Source organism: Epargyreus clarus, unplaced genomic scaffold, assembly GCF_041222505.1.
Source record: "Epargyreus clarus isolate Ecla_fem2 unplaced genomic scaffold, WU_Ecla_fem_2.2 ptg000001l, whole genome shotgun sequence".
NCBI classification, from domain to species: Eukaryota; Metazoa; Arthropoda; class Insecta; order Lepidoptera; family Hesperiidae; genus Epargyreus; species Epargyreus clarus.
In genome coordinates, this window is record NW_027332209.1 from 6,374,383 (window position 1) to 6,396,383 (window position 22,001).

At 31.6% G+C, this 22,001-nt stretch overlaps 2 protein-coding genes across 2 annotated transcripts; both read left to right on the forward strand.

The window, feature by feature from the left end:
* Positions 1 to 1,133: 1,133 nt before the first annotated feature.
* On the forward strand, positions 1,134 to 7,640 carry LOC140743782 (uncharacterized). Its single transcript, XM_073075372.1, has 5 exons — positions 1,134 to 1,499; positions 2,914 to 3,089; positions 3,770 to 3,944; positions 4,341 to 4,424; positions 4,815 to 7,640. The coding sequence occupies exons 1-5, from the start codon at positions 1,467 to 1,469 to the stop codon at positions 7,134 to 7,136; spliced, it is 2,790 nt and encodes a 929-aa protein (XP_072931473.1). The 5' UTR covers positions 1,134 to 1,466; the 3' UTR covers positions 7,137 to 7,640.
* A 4,280-nt stretch (positions 7,641 to 11,920) lies between these two features.
* LOC140757901 (uncharacterized) lies at positions 11,921 to 20,748 on the forward strand. Its single transcript, XM_073093778.1, has 5 exons — positions 11,921 to 13,901; positions 13,991 to 14,860; positions 14,953 to 18,490; positions 20,209 to 20,490; positions 20,623 to 20,748. Exons 2-5 carry the CDS (start codon positions 14,655 to 14,657, stop codon positions 20,746 to 20,748), a joined length of 4,152 nt encoding a protein of 1,383 aa, XP_072949879.1. The 5' UTR covers positions 11,921 to 13,901; positions 13,991 to 14,654.
* Positions 20,749 to 22,001: the final 1,253 nt, after the last annotated feature.

Sequence of the window (22,001 nt, forward strand, 5' to 3'; positions counted from 1 at the left end):
ATGGTGTGATAATGATGATAGTAGTAGTTGTTAGTACATGTAGGTATGTAAAGTTATATATGTACAAGTATTATTTACACTAACATAATGTCTGTAAATTGTTTTGACAAAAGGAATAACTTCTACGGTCAATGTGAAAGTATTTTTCTGGTATAATTACAAGACATTGGTATAAATTTCTGTCTTTAAACTTATTTTTAAGACAAATGCCGTCAAAGAAATTAATTTATTGGTACTTGCTACTGGTCATTACGTACACCCCGTTGTGACGCCTATTCGTTCTAAGATTAGATTTGTGCCCAATAGTGGGACAGAAGTGGATCAAGGATGATAAGTTTCCTTCTCAATGTCGTTTTTCTAATATAAGGTGCATAGAATTTTGTTAAGACTTGCACCTGTCGTGTCGATTCCTCATACTTACAATAGGAAGTACTTAAATTAAAATAAATGTTAATCGATTGGTGTAAAAGACCCTTAACTCTTTAATTATTTTACAGATAAAAAAAAATATTATTTCTAATAAGTGATTATGTATGTGTACACAGGTACACAATTTAATTTGTTCCTTTTTCAATTATATGTGAAGGTAACAAGTATTAAAGTAAATTAGCAGTTGTACAAACTGCTTTTAAGTTAAATTTTAAATGTTGTGTTTAAAATTTACAAATATTATTTTTGTAACATCTAAATAAATACCAAGTTTATTTAAATCTACTTAAGGTGCCCACTGCCCGCGTGTAGGTGAAACTTACTTGATCATATTAAGCGATAAACGTCTAAATATTTTCCTATAATTAAAAGAAAATACTGGCTTTGTATAGTAAATCTGGTTCGTCAAAAAATATGTCTTCGCTCGTGGTTTGGTCGATATTATTATCGTAGGACATTTATAGGATGTCATTTTATATTTTATGCACTGAAATCTTACTTACACTTCATCCAGCACTATATATTAATTAAATGTAATAACTACTTTATAGAGCCAGTTTTTCATGGAATCAGTGCGCTTCTACACTAATATTTTTATTATGTGCAATAGACAGAGTAAAAAAAGTAGAAATGGAAAATGGGGCAACACAGAATAATTTATTTTATCTGTGTCTGAAAAATATACATGTAAACGTCAATATAAAACGTAATGTCACTTTCGTTCGTTTGTCACAAGTTATTCTTCGATTTAGATAGATATCATAGAAATTTTGGGATATTTAGTATATATTTCTCGCATTTTATACCCTATTTCGGGTTTTCCTTGTAAGACGCGTCGAGAAATAGTATTGGCAGATTTTTCGTGACAAATTAAAAGTAAATATCGCACATTGCGTTTCCGCGTTAATTTTCATTTTATTTCTTTTTACCAGTGGCTTATTGATAAAATAGCTATTTTGTTAAACACCTCGTGTGACGTGGCTCAGTTTACACAACAATTGGATGTGACATAATGTGATATAATTATTCTTAGAGTAATGGATGAAAGCACTAAGACCTCCCCTTGTAAGGTAAAAATTGGCGTTGTATTTTTTCCTACTGTATTCTATTCTAGATAAATATTTTCTATGTTGATCACTCTATTATAAACAGAATTATAGTAATTCGCTGTTGATAGTCATTCTCTCAGTACATGCCTGACATTAAATTGTCTGTTTTTAGGATAATTTGTTTAGTAAAATGTAGAAGCCTACCTCAGTAAAATATATTTTGGCGATAATGTAATAAACATGTACAAAAAATACGGAATGAAAAAAAAATACACATCTCAAAATATTACATGTGAGAAGGTTTCTCTTTTTTATTGAAACAAATATTTGTCACAAATGAGAATATTATAATTTTATGCATAAAATTCTAAACTTTCACAATTTATTCCACACATTGTGTAACATCTTGGTTTCTGTTAAAATATTCAAAGAGAAACTCTTTGGGAATGTAAAGAACAAATTGTGGTTTTTATCATAAAAATAGGTTTAAAAGCATAGGAAATATACAATAATAACTACATAATATTCTAATAATCCTTGTCTGTTATTGGGCATGTAATGTTCCTATAGGAGACAGATACTAGATATTTTTCTTATTATTTGAGTTTTAAATTTTTTTTAATGTTAATATCTGACAGACAATGAACCATATAATATGATTTTTGATAAGTTGAATATGCAAAATTGTATACTATTACTAAGTTATAAGGTAATATATGAAAATTGGAAACAAACTTACAAAAAGTCTTATATTCACTGATGTTATTATTCGCTGTTAGAGTAAATGGGCATAGGGAACGTCTAGTTAAGATACCTTTGTTTCTTGTATTACTTTTAGTACATATCCAATTTTAACTATGAGTAATTATTCTTAAAAATTACTCCATTATATTTTCTTTGGCATGTTTATTAAATCACTAATAGCCTATGTTTCTCAACTTCAACATGAATAAAAGCTTATGTTACACTTTCTGATAATGAAGGCAGTTATAAATCTATTATTATAATATTTTTGTTATCATAAAATCAATTATGTTTCTTCAATTTCTTAATTAATATTTTTATGTTTTAGATATTAGTCTGTTTAAGTTCAGAAGTGTATTATTTTTAAGATAAAATTTTGTTTAAAATGAAATGTGCACTGCTTTTCTTCTTTTATTTGCTGCATAATTTTTAGTTTTGTGATCATTTCATGTTTATACATAAATTTTAAATAGTCAGACCATGAATAGAAAACTCATCGGTTTAAAACTATAAAATTGTAATTGTAAAAATATATTTTACAATGGGGTAATATAACCTAATTTTAAGAATTTAGGTTTATTATTTTTCGGTCTGGCTACCATCAAAACATCATAATACACTTGTTAGATATATAAATACACATCACTTGCTTGTTCTTATTTTATTTTGTTATTGCACCACAATTTGATAGGATTGTAAAGATGGTGTGGATGAGACCCAGTTGCGCACAGAATTGGAGCACCTCCGGCAGCACATTGCGGAGCGGGACGTGCACTTTCTAGCTCTCGAGAACGAGTTCTACAAGTGTACTTCGAGGGCCAATGACTTAGAGGAGCAACTCGACACTTGGAGGGAAAAATATGAAAGGTCAGCATATGTGTACTGTAAAAATGTATAACTAATCGTTGATTTAAGAGCTATCTCTATAAAATAGATCCATTTTAGGGTTCCGTACCCCATGGGTAAAAAGAGAACCCTATCACTATTTTATACAGGTGAGGGTAGGAAAAATAAGTTACGAATCTATGATCCTGCATTATTACAATTCGAATAAGTAACTTGGAGCTTTTTAGTATATTTCGATACTTGATCATTCTTACATTGACTCCAATTAGCTTGTAGAATGAGATATACTGATAATAATTATTCAAAAGTTAAGGCAACTAAGTACTAATTTTAACCTCTTCAATAGTAAACTATGTATTGTTTAAATAACAGGTGTTGTGTACAAGGTCTTTCAGTTTACACCAATTGTGTCAGATACCAATAAAATGGTAATGAGAATGAGGTGGTAAAACTAACATTTATGGGAATTAACCTAACTAGGGCATAGTTTGGTCAATTTAACGAATAATAAAAAAATATTAGTTTATAATAAACATTGTCAACTGAATTTAGTGAATGAATTATAAATAAAGTTCAGTACTTAGTGCTTAAAATTTTTTGCAAGGGTTTACAAATTGGGGCAACAAAGGTTATTCTAATGAATAAGCAGGTTACAACTATGATAATAATAATTAAATATTTTATTGACACCTAATTTTCAGATTGTACGACTCGCATAAGAGAGTGCAGAAGTTAAATCAAGTACTAGAAGATAAGTTACTTCAAATGGTGGACAAGATGAAGAGTGAAAAGGGTCAGTTGACAAAGGATATAGCTACTTTGTCTGTGCGATTGGCAGAGTCCAAACACAATTACAGCATGTTGCAGAAAGAAAATGTAAGTTTTAGATTAATGTGTATGTTACTGATGACTGCCTTAATACTATGATTTATGATTAATGTTAATGCGGAATTGAGATATTTTACTAAGTAATTAGTACATGATACATAGTATTAATGACTTTATTGCTTTTATTTTATGTAACAGGATGGTTTAACCCATTCTCATTACAAATTAAAATTGGAAATGTTACATGTTTAAGTTTTTTCATCAAGGTTGTATCTTAGCTATTATATGTTTATGTCGTTTGGACCAAACCTGGCCCTTCTAAATTCCTGAAAATTGTTAATTTATTTTGAGTTGTAATTTTTTATACAGTGGTGATTTTTTTAGATTTAATTTTACTTTTTGTAATTGAATGATATTGTTTAATCTTTTAACTTCCTTTTACAGGAAAGATATAAGAATGATATGAACTTAGCAATACAGCTACTTCAGTGCAAACCAGACAACTTTGTCGCTCAAAAGCTTGACAACGTAAGTGATAAATATGACACATATAAAATAATCCCTATGCATATTGAAAAGTAAATATATGCAATACTGCACCAGTCTCTTCAGAATATTCATGTAACGCGAATGTTCCACCGTAAAGAAACACTATAAATTCACACTTAATCTATATTTTATAATTCGGACTTTACAATTAAAACACCCGAAAATGTTCCACTGAGCACTTGAAGAGCGCGTGCGCATCAGTCAGATACTATGATCGAACTGCCAGAGACACTAGTCAGTCCTCCCTCCAGTTCTCATTATGTCATAATGGTTCAATATTCATTAAAAAGGGTAGTGTTAAAAAATCACATTAGCGACATTAACGACAACACGATATCTCGTTAATTAAATACAATATTTTCTTTACAGCTTCCTGTGGATACACAAGCAAGAGTCTCCCAATATGTGATGTCGAAAACTTCAAAACCAGGGAGTTTGATTGGAGGGAAAAATGGTAACGATACTGATACTTTTGATGCAAGTGAATATGAGTTCAACATCTCAGCTTCACTTATGACTAAGATTCTCGAAGATAGTATTCAAGATACAGTAACTAAACACTGCGATACGTGCACTTGTGGTAAATCCCAAAATAAACCATTTTGTTATAATGAAAGCTGTTACACAGTTTCCACTCAGACAATTTTGAGCGGAGAATTTAACTCCCATTGTATGAATTGTAATGCCGAAAATAAATCAGTACATTCCAATTACAGTATTAGAAGCATTTCGCCACACGCTATTAAGCTTTTAAACGATAAAATCAATAGCCAGGGTCCTATGTATATGGCCACACAACCAACTATTGAAGAACAGAAAGAAAACTTTGACGCAGGAATAGGAATTGTTAAAACTAACGTTACAGTGATTGATTTATTAAAACCAGCTGATTCTATTAAAATAGAATCAAATTTGCAAAAGGAGCCTGCACCTAAAATAGAGGAGGAATTGGAATTGAAACAGTTAAAAAATAATAATTCTGTTACTATGGAACCCGCAATTCATCACAAACTCTGTGATCGCACTAAAACCTCGATTTCTAGTAAGAAGAGTAGTATTCATAGTGTTACCAACACTGATGATTTGTTGATAAAAGAAATTCCCATTGAGAAGGAAGTGAAACCCAAAATTCCGGTAACTGTAAGTGAAAATTTGAATTTAAGGAAGAATTCTCAAAGCTCAATGGCTGGCAGTCGAACCTCTTCTATAGCAAAGTCCACTATTAGCACTCATAAATCCAACACACATGTAGGGCCTGGGCCACGATTCTGTCACTTGCGGATGCAAGCAGGATCAAAGAATATTCTTCTTGATAATGCCGAGCCAGATGTACCACCCGTTTTATATAGGAGGCAAAGCAAATGTAATGAGAATTCCATTTTTAAAGATCTGAATGATGGGATGGATAACTTTATCGATTTAGCTAAACCTGAAGACGATATTAAAAATGACAACAAAAACGATAACATTGTTGTTGAAAGCACTCTTATTGATGTTCATGAGGATAATAATAACAAAGAGTCTAGTTTACCTATCAAAAGCACGTCCATTAATCCTATTTTATTAAATGTATCTTCGTCACCATTGCAGCCATTAAAAACTCATAACTTTTCGAATAGCTCTGAGCACAATAACAATAATACTCAAAGTATCGGAAGCCAGCAGAATCCATCTGAAGTCGACCATTTACTAAATGATTTCAATGTTGATGTTAATGTACAAAATAATAATATTGATCACGCTAAGGTTGAAACTAAGAAAATTGACGCTTTTAACGCCATTGATCACCAAGAGGTGAAGTTATTCAATTTTGATCGTTACGAACAAAGCAAGGTCGCTAATCAATTTTCTAGACCTTTGAAAAAGATAGATATGTCTCAACTACACTCGATTGAAAACACGAAAATATCTAAAGATTTTCCTCCTCAAGGAGCTTTACCAAATTTGGAAAAGAAACCAGAACCGCTCAAACCACCACTACCCGCAATAGTTAACGTTTATCCAAACTTGACGCAGACTCATTTGAAAGTGAACGAAAATAATAAGGTGTTCACTAACGAACAAAGTACAAGTTCCTTGTCTAGTGACGATAGTGCTGCATTGTTACAAAAACAGCAATTACTTAGAGTTGCTGAATGGGTTGAAAAGAACTTAGAACAGCAAAACAACTTTAACGATCCCCTAGAAGACGAATGCACTTACACCAATCGCGCAATGAGAAGGGATAGTAAGCTTAGCAGGCTCACAGAGACTCTTAATGAGCTGGCACTGAACATGCCCCATCCAGTAAGCAAATATTCGAAGTATGTGAGAGAGCCACGCAATAACTTTGTTCACCATGCACCAACTCAAAATAATCAGGATAAGGTGAAGACGAATGTGCCTCTGAAAGTCGTCAACAATGTCGCGAAGGAAACTATTTTTCCAGTAGAATGCAATGACTTGCCAATAACAGAGGTCAACAGTGACAACGCACAAAGGAATTACGCCGTAAACTCGAATGATTATGATCCCGGAAAGGAACTAAAGGAAGCGTTGAAGAATAAAGGTGATAAAGAGATTTCGCCCGAAGACTTAGCAAGAATGGAGTACAATGTCAAGAAATTCTTATTAAGTGGTCCACATTGGGTGAATCCGGGGTCGGTAGGACGGAGTCGACGCACAAGCAGCAAAACTGAGACTGATGTATAATTCGCTTTAGGTATGTGTGAAATAATCAAACATTCCCTATTTGTGTTGAGTAGATCGATGTAGGAGCTTTCATTAGGTTGTAAATTGAATTGATGTGAATTTAAATTCTCGTACACCTGATCGATGTTTCTATTATTGTCCTTCCGATGTGATAGAAACCGTTGTGTCGTAAACCTTGAGCAAATATTGGAAAATCTATTTGCAAAATCTCAAGACCGCAATAGATGTTAGATTGATTTTGTCTAGGTAAATCTGTACATAAAAACTGAAAAGATTGCGTGTCTGTTTTTCGCAAAAAATGTTATTGACGCTATGAAAGTGACCGACATTATTGTAATGCTTACTCGTCTGCACTTTTGTAAATGGATTATGTAAAAACGCACAGGCCCAATTTAAAAGTAGTTCTTTAGAAAGTCCTAGTTCTTTTTATTCTAAATATCGCAACCATTATTGTAAGCCTTTACAAAAATATCGGGTCTACTGACTCTTTGTAACGACTATCTTCTACTGGTTGACATGAATTCTGTCTGTATACATTTTATGCTGGTTTCCCACGGTCCGTGATTTTACGAATGGATGTAGACTTGCCTGAATCGAGTCAATGTGGGAAGAGTACCACTTCGGTTCTCTGTTCGGTTACTTGAAAGTTGCGTTACGATCTCTCTATTAGTCTCCCTTTCACTTTGAATTCGGGTATGACAAAATGGTATAGAACTTCAAGGCCGACGGATCGACACCCACCGTTGGAAGACTCTTAATGTGGTTAGTTGCTGTCCGTGTTAGTACACCATCCGAGCATAAATCCGTAAGAATTATGGACCGTCGGAAGTCGCCATTACACTTTACTCAAATTTGGCAATATAGCCTTAAATGGTTTACATCTTTAAGGACTCATGTTTCAATGAATATTACAATAAAACTCTTATAAATGTATGAATCAAAGTAATAATTTATTCCGATGAGATAATAGTGTTTGACATACTACATACTTAGTACATTCCTAACAAATATCTTATCCGATATAATATGTTATATAACTTATGTGTTCCTTTAACATCTAACTTGCATTGTACTGAATCGAATCAAATCTTAAAAGTGCACCGTTATCGATTGTAAATTTTAAAATTTAACCGATACTTTTATTATGTTATTGGTTTTGAACATATTTTTGAAATATTCGTAAAAAGCGTTAAATTCAATATTAAGTTTGAATATAATTATTAAACTTTTGGATGCTTATTACACGTGTGAAGGTTATTTTATTATATTGTATATTTTGTATGTATGTATATTGTTATTTAATTTATTAAAACGTATTGTGAACGTCACTTGGCGTTTTCTAGTCTATAATTATGTTTGTTTGTGTTCAAAGTTATTGCGATCTTAGATTGTGTTTTGAAAATCAAATTGTTCTAATAATCACTTAAATATGTTCAAACAAAACGTATTGTCAGACACTGACTGTAAGCGGGCGTAACGCAGTTATTTGCTTTTTTATTCATATTCAACTTTTCGTTACACCGAACTGACAATCGCTACGGTACGCGTAGTATTGTCAGCATTGATTTCGCGTTCTCACCGATTTTCAAAGTCAATACGCAGTCTATAGTCTTAATCGACTACGCATAACGTATTGCTATACTGGAGTTAACAGTCAGCTAAAGACTAACGTTTGTTTGAATGCCAACTTACAACGCGTTCACAACAAATTGGTCAGTTAACAGCTGACTGTCAGCGCGTAACATGCGCTGACAGTCAGCTGACGATTTCCTGCTGTTAAATTGATATTCAACATTTGTTCAAAAGCAAACGACAAACCGGTACTACGCCATGCGTAGTATTGTTAGCGTAAATTTCGTTTACAATCTGCTTACAGTCAGCAGCTGCCAATACGTTTAGTTTAAACGCGCAATTATATCTACAACTCGTATCGCATACCCTACAAAATGTACGTATTAGTAAGGCTGCCAATTCAACATTGATTTAATAGGGTAAAATAAACAAAGTATTAATTCGAAGTCCATAGAAGTTTCTATGCTGTATGTGATAAAATTATGATTAGGAGACTCATTTGTGTACAAAAATACGCTAGCTCTGAGACTTATCCACACTTAGTCTTAAGAATAATAATAATCATTCCCGTAAGCTCATTACCTACTTATACTATATAGTAAGCTGTGAAGAACAAATGTAAATGTTCGATGAATGTTCATTCGTTATGTAAGAAACCCGTTTCTTAGGAAGCAGCCTCTAACAATATTTTTTAGGCTCGACAAACCTACGCATCAAGATTTGTTCTCAGATTTACGAAATTTATAAAATAATATAACTTGATTTAATTAACATTGGAATACAAAATGGTTGCTTTTGTATAAGTTACTCGCTTTCATATGTAGAGAACTGGCACGATGCAAATATAAATACATAATTTTTTGTATTCAATTTTAATTGAATTAATTTACACAATCAAATCCATTTTGCTTACATTCCACAACGTTAGACCTTACGAATGAACAGTCATCAACTATTTAATATCTTACTGTCGCTAATTTCAATAATCTATCTATACTACTATATTATTGTGATGTCTGTTAATGCACTGCATACTCATCCACACGAATTCCGTCGATTGATCAATAATAATATGATGAAGTTATAATTAAGTAGCATCTATGCTTCAGCTTATGCAACAGTGTACAACAAAGCCTTTAAAATTATAAAACAAATAAAAAAAATATAATATAGTATTTACTGCGTGTTTCGTGCGAAAAATCTTACTTGTACCTACTATCGATGGAGTATATTTTTTAAATAGTGTAGCTAGGATAATGAAATCATAGTTATTATTGGTACACAATTTTGCCTATCTTGTGTGTTGTATGTATTCTATTGTTATACGTGGACGATTTGAAGCTATTTGTGAACTTGGTGTAGCTTTCCGTATCTGTGTGTAGTTTTTTGTTTGTTTTGCATAGAATTTGTAAGGCATTTATTTTACTTTTATATTTTCGGCTTGGAATATATAAAATATACAGATATCGCGTCTTGTTCATTATAACATAATGTCTGTGCAATCAACATTCTACTTACTTCTTAATTTAAAAAAAAAAAGTTTGCTTGGTAGTTTTATTATTTTTTGACATAATATAATCTTATGAATTGTCCAAATGAATAAAACAAATGTTTGTTTAATTATTTTATAACATAGAGAGGACCCACTTATAAGGTAATCTTTGAAATTATATAAGGATTTTTTGATATTAATTCAGTCTGAAAGCGAAATCTGTATATTTTTGATATTCTAAGTTTTCATATGTTCTAATCGCATACGTACGCATAAATTGTTAGATAATAATTTTTAGATCTAGTTTATTTTATACTTTTTTCGAATTTATTATTTTAATAATTTGTGAAATCAACAGGTATAATTTGGTTTGTATAAAGTAATTATTCCATTCCCTGTAAAAAAAACAATCTATTACGTTTCAAGAGATATCACACTTTGACAGACGGACGGACAGCGGAGGCTTAGTAATGGTTTTCCGCTTTTACTCTTCGGGTACTACCTACCTACCTACGTACCCCTAAAATGGACAATCTAGTCATCTTGAGTATTTGAGTATCCATGTAATTAATAATACTTTCGACGGTTGTGAACAGAATCTCCTGCAACTGATAGCAAATAAAATTATATCTGTTGGTTTACTGATCCGCTAACGACACTGAACCTGATCTAGATGACGTCATATAGGTATGAGCCAAATGGGTATAGTTAGCATAAAAAGCACAATTTATCATTTAATAAATTTCAAGTGTAAATTAAAAAAATACAGTAAATACTCAAGGTTCAGGATGCATTCCCTATTCGATACTTATTTAAATTATAAATTTAGGTTTCTGTTCTGAGCATTTTTGTGTCTATGGTATCCATGACCGACAAACGTATAGTCTGATTCATAATTAGGTGTCCAAAATTTAAACAAAGGTGTTAACCTATCAAGAAAATACGTTTCAATGGCATTTTTGACAATATTAAATTAATACAAGAATAATAAAATAATAATCTAAATAAATTAAAATCAATTCACATTTTTTAATATTTATATTACCTCAATTTTGTTTCATACAGTAATAATAATAAAAGACAAGGTTTATGGTAGAAAATTAAAATGTGATAATGGTAACACAATCGGAACGCAAAACATGTCTTGTGCCGTCATTTTTAAGTTTCGTAGCTGATGTTATCCATTTTCGTGATTGTAATCGAACTCAGATGTATTATCGTTTTCATAGCGCGTTTGTTAAATTGTGAATAATTGTAAAGTTTTAGTTTTTTGTTGAGTTTGTTAAAGTTCTTGTTTCTTGTTAATTTTGACAGTGACATTTGTTTGTTTACATTTTGGACACCTTATTATGAATCAGACTATAGTATGAAGCTTATGAGTCTAGAAATAGTAATTATTATGTATGACGTAGGTTAATCGACCACACTGGCCCATTACGTAATTGATAAATTTATTGACATTCCAATCCAATCAATCTTTGCACACAATTAGTTAGATTGTAGAGGTAGATTAGTTAGGGAAAGGTGATGTAGGTGTAGAATAGTTGTCATTTCAGGGATGAAGTTACGTTAGTAGTAGGGATTCACCGGTTCTGGGGCACCGATTTTCCCCCCTCCCCTCTCTATTCACCGGTTGTGGGGCACCGACTTTCCCCCCTCGCTTCCCCGTCCCCCCGCTGCCCTGTTTGCCACGATCGAGGGGCGAGCCCGGCTAAAAAAAAAAAAAAAAAAAAAAAAAAAAAAAAAAGTTTGGTGTCAAAATGGGGGTTTCCGACCACGCCCGATCGATTGCACGCATTTATTTTACGCTATCTCCTTTGCTTACGAAGTTAGCTTTTATGAATAACGACCTCTAATTCATTATCTAATCACCTCCTTATCTCATTAAGCTCGCTATGTCCATATAACAATACGGACCTTACTTATCTAATCACCACTCGCTGTCCTCACAACATAATAGGGTCATTATCACTGTGTCGTTAATGATGGGGGTATGCGCATGGTAATGCAATAAAAAAAACTTCGTATTGACATTGTTTATTATTTCCAAAACAACCTTTTGAACAATTGCGATACTACAATATCGTTTATCAATTTATCCTCACAAAACAGGCTTAAAAAATCTCTGAGTGTATTTCCATAATACATGTAATGCAAGTATGTAAGACTATATTCTCCACAAACTGAAGACCAATCAAGTTGTATTCTATATCTATTAAAATCCCAATGCTTTGCGTTCCTTCTGAAAAAGGCTTTGTGATGGCCTGTTGGTGGTCGGCCATATGAATCAAAATACCCACCGATGCCATTTCTGTCTATGTACATGCCTACCCAGTGAGAGCCTGGTTCACTGTCAGGGTCCAAATTACTTATCAAGTACATTGGAGTCTTAACGTATAGCGGTAATCGGTTTGCTGCATAGACATTGTTTTTCAAGCTACAATGAATTTTACTTAAATGCTTCTGAATCTCGATTGTATCCATTGTGCATGCCTACTTATCGATACCTCTGATAGGTACAATACACTATTTACAAATGCAGAGCAAAATTATCCAAACCTTATATTTAAAGGGACGCAATATGGTTTAACTCGAATGAAAGACTTCAAATAGGTATAATATATTACATTTATTAGGCTTTTACTTACATCTAAGTATATAAATTTATCTTAACTACTGTAGTCGACGGTTACATTTCGGTTCTTATCAATTTCAATAACGTTATCAAACTCTGCATACACTATACAGTTAATAGTTTCGGTTAGAGTTGATTCAAACCGAACTTCTACCCTTACACTGCCATGCTTTATAAGATTCCAATGAGTCATGGAATTTGATGACAAATCAGGAGTTAGGTCAAACGCTAATAGGCAGTAACCTTTTGCATATTGCTCCCTAGATATTCCATTACCTTCATTTAGAAAATGTATACCAGTCCCCGAAAATAAAGTGTGATAGGCTGCAGTAAAAATATCATTCTCGAATGATGGTTGCAATGCTTTTGAAGGTATTTGTTGGCCATCAATATATAAACAAAATGTGTTCATAGCATAGTTTTCAAAATTGAATGGATTTTTAGTAAGACTTCCATTGAATGCTGTGTTGTTTACAAATCCAACTATACATCTTTTAGGTACTTGCCCCAGAAAAATGTTGTCAAGAGTCTTTCCCTGAACCCCTGATGGTATAGTTAAAACTTTGACTTCAGCTCGAGTAATAGGATATTTTGCTGTAGTAGAGGCTAAGACTTTTTGATGTGCGAGGAGTACAGTTGGATTTATTCGTGCTCTACGAACAATAAGAGTTGCATCCGTAATGCATACTTTACATTTTATATCACTTCGTAAGTTGGATTTATTCGTGCTCTACGAACAATAAGAGTTGCATCCGTAATGCATAATTCACATTTTAAATAACTCCGGGCACTGATAAGGTACTTATCATAATGAAAGGAAACTTGTTCGTACTTGTTTGTTGGCCCATTAGGATATGGTGAATCAATAGCATTGGAACTTTGACCGATGATAAGGTAATAGGATGTAGTTATCTCGGGTGGTTACAATAACCAAATATATTTAGACGCTGATAAGTGAGTGCTTATAAGCAGGAAGGGAGGAGTATGCTCTCATAGTTCGTTTGGTGAAGTAACAGTGAACAGTTTGGTTTGTGAAGTGTAGTGCATCCAAGTGTCAACAATGGAGGTAAGTAAGTCTTGATAATATTGAATTGATTTGTGTCACTTTCCAATATCATTTCATTTGACACTAACTTTGCCTTTGTGTTGTTTTAGAATATATATGAAGCAAATACATTTAAACAATATTATTGCACGCTATCTGACGAGGAAGACATATCTCAAGAAACAAAGAAATCAAAAATTTTAAAAAGAAATAATTCGAATGATAACTTGGACTCAATATTCGAATTGCCAAAGACAAAAATTAGAAAACTTTCATCAACCGTATCTAGAGCTCAACGAGATGGTGGAACAGTGTATATAACTACTAACAGAGATGATGAAGCACATTCGTCACATTTAATAAAAATAGATATTTATGATTTAAATAAATTATCCAACGTGCCACAGTCTCAACATTGGAAACATGCATCCCTAAGAATCAAATATTACACAGACGAAAACAGTTCAACATATAAAGAAATGAATAATGTTATATACAAAATGTGCACAGATATTTCGAAAACAGAGAGTAGTAAGAAATACTCATTTAACAATAAATAATTAGTTAATGACCTAATCATACTTTTAAAATATTTATTTATGGTATAATAACTATTAAGTGAGGGTTGATTGTCATGCTAATTATTTTGTTTTGATGTATAATTACTTGCTAAGTATATAAGAAGAAAGTGCCATTTTCATATCATTACCAGTTGGTTTACAACTTCATACACGTATAAACGACCTCCTCTGTAACCCTGTTCTACACATCATAATGGATAGTTTCCAAAAAATTTATACAACTGTTTTCGTCGATGAAAGTCAAATTGAAGAAGAACTTGCAAAAGTTTGTGAAGAAATAGAAATTAACAATGAACTCATCGATATATGCAGACAAGTCGAAAGTGCAATCATAAATCAAAGTAGTCAACACGATAAAGAATCGCTTCAGACTTCCTGCTTGCTTGAAAATCCTACTAAGTATGTATATTTTTTTTTTTCTACATGCATTTCTTTCTATATTACATTATTTAAATCTTGAAATATAAATACATTTTTTTTTTTTTTCATAGTCAACACCAACAAGTCGGAGGTGCAATGAAGAGAAGCAGCTATGACATCGACAGTCCGAAGGCCAAGAGGATAAAAGTTAATGAAGGTGCTTCAACGTCATCTGATATCAACCTCACAGACAATGGAAAGGTTATGTGTGATGTTTGTCAACGACTTGTAAGTAAAAGATATTTTGCCAACCACATAAAAAGTAACATTCACAAAAATAATATTTTTAAATCTCATAGTACTCAAGCTAATGTTTCAGTAATCGAATCAGCTTTCGGTCAGCGAATAATTTCATACAGAATCAAAAGTAAATTAAATGAATCAGTAGATACACTTAAAACGCCCGAATTATTTTTTAATTCAATAAAAGATAATATTTGTTCATTGATCGAAGAGTCCATTAAAATGCACATTTTGTTTAAGATCAATTTTATACTACATGCAAATTTTACACAGCAAACCAAAGATCTTACAAACACATTCGATTTTCAAACATGTAATTATACTGTTTCTCAAGGTGATGACTTAAATATTTTTTTTTCATCATTAATTGAGACGTTATCAAATAAAATCAGTTCATTCGAGAAAAAAGATAGCGGTTGGAGTTTAACGCAAATCAAACATTTAGAAATGAATATAAATAAATTCAACCCACTACGTGGCACTTCGTATATAGACCTACCTCATGACATTAAAGTAAGAAAAGCCGTTATTAATGTGCAAAACGCTGACAATATGTGTTTTAAATGGGCATTGCTTTCCGCCTTATATCCTACTACTAGTAAAAGTAATAGAGTTTCATCGTACAGCATGCATTCAAACAAACTAAACTTCAATGGCATCTCCTTTCCAGTAAAGCTTTCGGATGTACCAAAAATTGAAAAATTGAATAATATAAGTATTAACATATTTGGATTAGAATATAATCGGGAGAAAAAAATTCATGATGTAATTGGACCATTAATAATGACTAAATTTCGTAAAAGTGTACATATTAATTTGTTATACCTTAAGAAAGGTTTAAACGCTCATTTTTGTTATATCAAAAATATGTCGCGATTGGTGAGTAAACAAATTTCTAACCAAGAGCATGCAATTTTCTTATGTGATGGATGTTTATTACATTTTCCAACTCAACAGCGATTAGATGATCATCAGGAAAATGATTGCGCTCATATTAAAACCAATATACCAGATGGTACTAAAACATTGAAAGACTGGTTCGGAAAACCAGCGGCAAATAATAAAATAAAATTTGAGAATTTTAACAACAAACTAAAATTACCCTTTGTTATATATGCTGACTTTGAAGCATTTTTAAAACCAATAAATGTATGTTCTAATGATCCGTCTAGGTCTTACACAGAAAATATTCAAAAGCATGATGTGTATAGTTTCGGTTATTATATAAAATGTTCGTATGATGATACTTTATCAAAATTCGAAACATATAGTGGGCCAGATTGCGCAACAGAGTTTATGAAACGTTTATATGAAGATTTAAAATTAATATGTACAAAAAATATTTTTCAAATGAGGCCTAAGCCTTTATCTAGTGATGATGAAAATAATTTATTATCGGAATCTAAAATTTGTCATGTATGTGAAACGAATTTGAACGAAGATAAACATTTCGATTTTGACTTTCATACTGGCACTATTAGAGGTGTAGTTCATGAAATCTGTTTAAAAAAATTTAAGACTCCGCGTTATATTCCAGTATTCCTACATAATCTGAGTCATTATGATGCACATTTTATTGTTCATGCCCTAAATTTTGTCGATGGAGAAGTAAAAATAATTCCGCAAAATAAAGAGAGGTACATTTCTTTTTCAAAAACATTAACAGTAAATAATAATCAGATAAGTCTAAGATTTGTAGATTCATATAAATTTTTATCTTGCAGTCTAGATCAATTAGCTAAAAATCTTAGTGATGAACAATTTCATGATTTAAAAAGAAACTTCCCTTGCAATGACGACTTTACCAAATTAAGGAGAAAAGGAATTTATCCCTACGAATTCATGACTTCTTATGATTCATTAAAACTCAAGTCACTTCCAACTCAAAGTGAGTTCTATAGCTCGTTAACAGATTCAAATGTCTCCGATGATGATTATAATCGTGCAAATGAAATTTGGAAACATTTTCGTTGTCAAAATATGTTAGATTACTCAAACTTATATCTTAAAACTGATGTATTGCTCTTGACTGACGTTTTTGAAAACTTCAGAGAGCTTTGTATTAAGACTTATGGGTTAGATCCCGCTCACTACTACACTGCTCCAGGGTTAAGTTGGGATGCAATGTTGAAGTATACAAAAATTGAATTAGATCTATTGATGGATTACGAACAAATAGCATTTTTTAAGGCCGGTATCAGAGGTGGTGTATCTCAATGCAGCAATCGTTATGCAAAAGCAAACAATCAATTCATGGAAGATTACGATAAAAATGAACCTCAATCATATTTAATATACTTGGATGCTAATAATTTGTATGGTTGGGCTATGTCTCAATATCTACCCACTGGAGACTTTGAATGGGTAAACCCTGAAACAAACTTTAATGTATCCGATACATCAAATATTGGTTACGTTTTGGAAGTTGATTTAAAATATCCTGATGATCTCCACGACTTGCATTCTGACTTACCACTATGTCCTGAAAATATATGCATTGGTAATTCAAAAGATATAAAATTAATTTCAAATCTAAACGATAAAATTAAATATAAAATACATTACAAAAACCTTAAACAATGTCTTAGTATGGGAATGAAGGTAACTAAAATACACAGGATACTAAAGTTTAAACAAAGTCCTTGGTTAGAGAAATATATAGATTTAAACACAAACATGCGGACATTAGCAAAGTCTGTTTTTGAAAAAGATTTCTATAAATTAATGAATAATTCAGTATTTGGAAAAACTATGGAGAATATAGAAAAAAGAGTAAATGTTAAGTTGTTAACACATTGGGAAAATAGAGGTAAAATTTTAGGTGTCAACGACTACATTGCAAGGCCAGATTTTAAAAATTTAAGTATATTCACATCAGACCTAGTGGCAGTACAAATGCTAAAGTGTAAACTTAATTATAATAAACCAATATATTTAGGATTTTGTATTTTAGATATTTCAAAGACCCTTATGTATGAATTCCATTACAACTACATGATTCCTAAGTTTCAAAACAAAAATAAATTATTGTATACGGATACAGACAGTTTAATTTACCAAATATTTACAAACAACTTTTATGAAGATATAAAACCTGACCTTAAGATGCATTTCGATTCTTCTGATTATCCATCTGACAATATTTATGGGTATCCACAAGTTAACAAAAAGAAAATAGGTTTTTTCAAAGACGAAAATAATGGAAAAATATTTAGAGAATTTGTGGGTCTAAGATCTAAAATGTATGCAATAGATGTTGAAAACAAATTTGTTGCAAAGGCTAAAGGCGTTAATAAAAGTGTTACAAAAAATATGCAAATGCATAACTATAAGGCATGTCTTTTCGAGAAAAATATTCAATTCGGGGCAATGTTAAGATTTAAATCAATCAAACATAAAATTTATACACAAAAAATAAATAAAAAATGTTTATCATACAGCGACACTAAGAGGCATATTTTGCCTAATGGTATTGACACATTAGCTTGGGGTCATTACAAACTTAGATAACAACGGTGAAATATTGGTTTACTTGCAAATATGTTTAATGTAATTCTTTGAACTATATATTATCTTAATTGTGTTTATAAATGTGTATGTCTAGTTTATAATTGTTAGTTTGGTAATGTATTTCAATGTTTGTTCCTGTAAACCATTTCATGTATGTGTTCTAGTTTTAAGACAAATTATACTTGATTATTATAAATGTATATTGTTCATTAAATTATCTTCATTGTTAAATAAAACGTTGTGCAGTCAACTTGTTTTAAAAATGTTTCATTTCATTCATCCCTTTACTGCAATAGTTGCTGGTCCAAGTGGATGTGGAAAGTCACAATTCGTTACAAACTTCTTGAAATATGTAAAAGATATTTGTAGTACAAGTTTCGATCAAGTTACATGGTGTTTTGATGAAATGCAACCTTTATACAACTTGAAACTTGTTAATTACCATCAAGGTATGCCAGATCTTAGTATGTTTGATGGGAAAGGTCCCCAGCTTGTTATCATCGATGATCTTATGAGAGAATCGGATGGCCGCATCGTTGACATTTTTACAAAAGGAAGTCATCATAGAAATTTGAGTGTGTTTTATATAACTCAAAATTTGTTTCATCAAGGTAGAGGTCAGAGGGACATTTCCTTAAACTCGAGTTATATAATATATTTTAAAAATCCACGTGATAAAACACAGATTCGACACTTAGCGAGACAAGTATCACCTGAAAATACTAAATTCATGGAAGATTCTTATAAAGATGCAACGACAGAACCTCATGGATATTTAATGATAGATTTAAAACAAAATACTAGTGATATATGTAGATTAAAAACAAAAATATTCCCTTCTGACTGTTACTGTACTGTATACTTACCTACAAAGGGGTTTAAATATGCAAAGCAACAAGAAATTTCCGTCATTTATTAATAATGTCTCGAACCTTGAAGACACATAAAAAGTTTTTAGAAGCTCTTCATATTCTTAAACCAAAATACCAAAAAGCACTCTTAAAATCCTGCAACGAACAAGAGATAAATTGTATTTGTGAATGTATCTATAACGTTTTACAAGGTAAAGTACAACTCCCAGAAAATGAGAAGAATAAATTAAAGAAATACAAACACTTACTTCGACAACTGGTGCGTAAAACTACAAACAAAGTCCGTAAAAATATTATAATTCAAAAAGGGGGATCATTTTTACCAATAATATTAGGTTCAGTTCTGAGTGCACTAGTAAATACCCTAACATGAACATGGAACACGCTAAGAAAATGTTACTTATAGATCCAGGTATAATAGAAAAAATTAATCAACAAACAATGTTAGACAGTCCCATGTCTAGACTGGATGCCGAAATGCAAAATATATTAAAAAGTAATATTGAAGATAGAGAAAAGTGTATTCTCTATTTACAAATTTTACAAAGGTACCTACACCATACTCAAGAAGACCGAAAACCTTATGAGTTACCTATTGTTACTAATTTTTCTGATGTTAATACTGGTGATACAGATAATATCAAAATGAAAATTGATAATAATAAACTGGAATTAGATACGAATAATAAATTTAATTTAAAGAAAGATTTTAGTGATATAAAACTACAGGAAGAAGCTAAGACTAATATAGTTGCTGAACAGACTCCAAAGCGAACAACAGTTGATATAAATGAACACGAAAAGGTTAACTCACCAACGTATACACCGAAACAAATATTGAGAGTGATACCTAAAACATATTTAAAGAAAGGTGAGCTGTTGCTAGGTCTCTTGTCTGATCACAAGGATAAAATTAATTGGGATGGCGAGGGTACTGTATTCATAGACAAAGTTAAAATTCCTGGAAGTAACATCATAGACTTGGTGAGTGATTTTATTAGACCAAGTAGAAAAATTGATCCAGTAGGATGGCAACAATTTGCAACTTTATTGAAAGATATCAATACACCAGTTACCTACCTTGGTAATACTAAAAGAACTGGCTTTATAACTCAGCTAATATTAGATGAGCATAAGAACTTTACACCTCGAAAAGATCCGAATTCAACACCAACTAGTACTGAAAGAGAAAAAGTAAAACCCAAGAAAAAATTAGTCTGGGAGAAATGGAGCCCTTATTAGAAATAAATAGTATTTATTATAACCCTTCTCATCCTGCTGCATTCGGTAGTATTAATAAATTAGCCAAAGCTATGAAAGGTAAAATGAAAAGAGAAGATGTAAAAGATTGGCTACGCTCACAAGAAACATACACATTACATAAACCTGTAACAAGAAGGTTTTCCCGTAACAAATACATACTGTCAAATTTCAATATTCTTTGGCAAGCGGATTTAAGTGATTTGAGAACATATTCTAAGTACAATGATGGATTTAACTTTATTCTTTGTGTAATTGATGTATTTAGCAAATATGCATTTGTAAGAGCTATGAAAAATAAAAATTCATTTAATATTAAAGAATGTTTTGAAAGTATTTTCATTGAAGCTAATGCAACACCCATACATATTCAGTCTGATAAGGGTACAGAATTTATTTCCAAAGATGTGCAAAGTTATTTAAAAAGTAAAAATATAAATTACTATACTACTAATAATCCCGATATTAAAGCAAGTATTGTTGAAAGATTTCAAAGAACCCTCAAAATGAAGATGTGGCGTTATTTTACACACAATAATACTTATAAATATATTGATGTTTTACAAGACTTGGTATATGCATATAATCATAGTTATCATTCAAGTATTAAAATGTGCCCCTGTGATGTTAACTCACATAATATTATGACTGTATGGAATAATTTATATGATAGAGATAAGAAACAAACAGAAGCAACAACACAATTACCTAACTTCCACATCGGTGACTATGTAAGAATAACCAAGTATAAGCATATATTTCAAAAAGGATATGAATCTAATTGGAGTGATGAAATATTTATTATATCCTCAATTATAGATCGGTCTCCATGGGTTGTATACACTTTGAAAGACTTACAAAATGAAACAATAAGTGGGACTTTCTATGAAAAGGAGTTACAAAAGGTATCTTATAATCCTACCTCAAGTTATAAAATAGATAAAATAATCAGTACGCGATATTCTGGTGTCAGAAAGCAAGTGTTGGTGAAGTGGAAAGGTTATCCAGATAAATTTAATAGCTGGGTGTTGGCCTCTGAATTAGAAAAAATATGATGAAAGAAAGTTTCTATTTAACATTGCTAAGTAACAGTTCTATGGAGTACTTTCCTGATAACAAAACAACGAAGTTTTCAACAAAATTACCAAAATCCTTAACGCTAGATGGGGAATGGTCAGTTGGAGTTGCCGAATTTCAATATCCATGTACCATGTTTACTGTACAAGAACATGAAA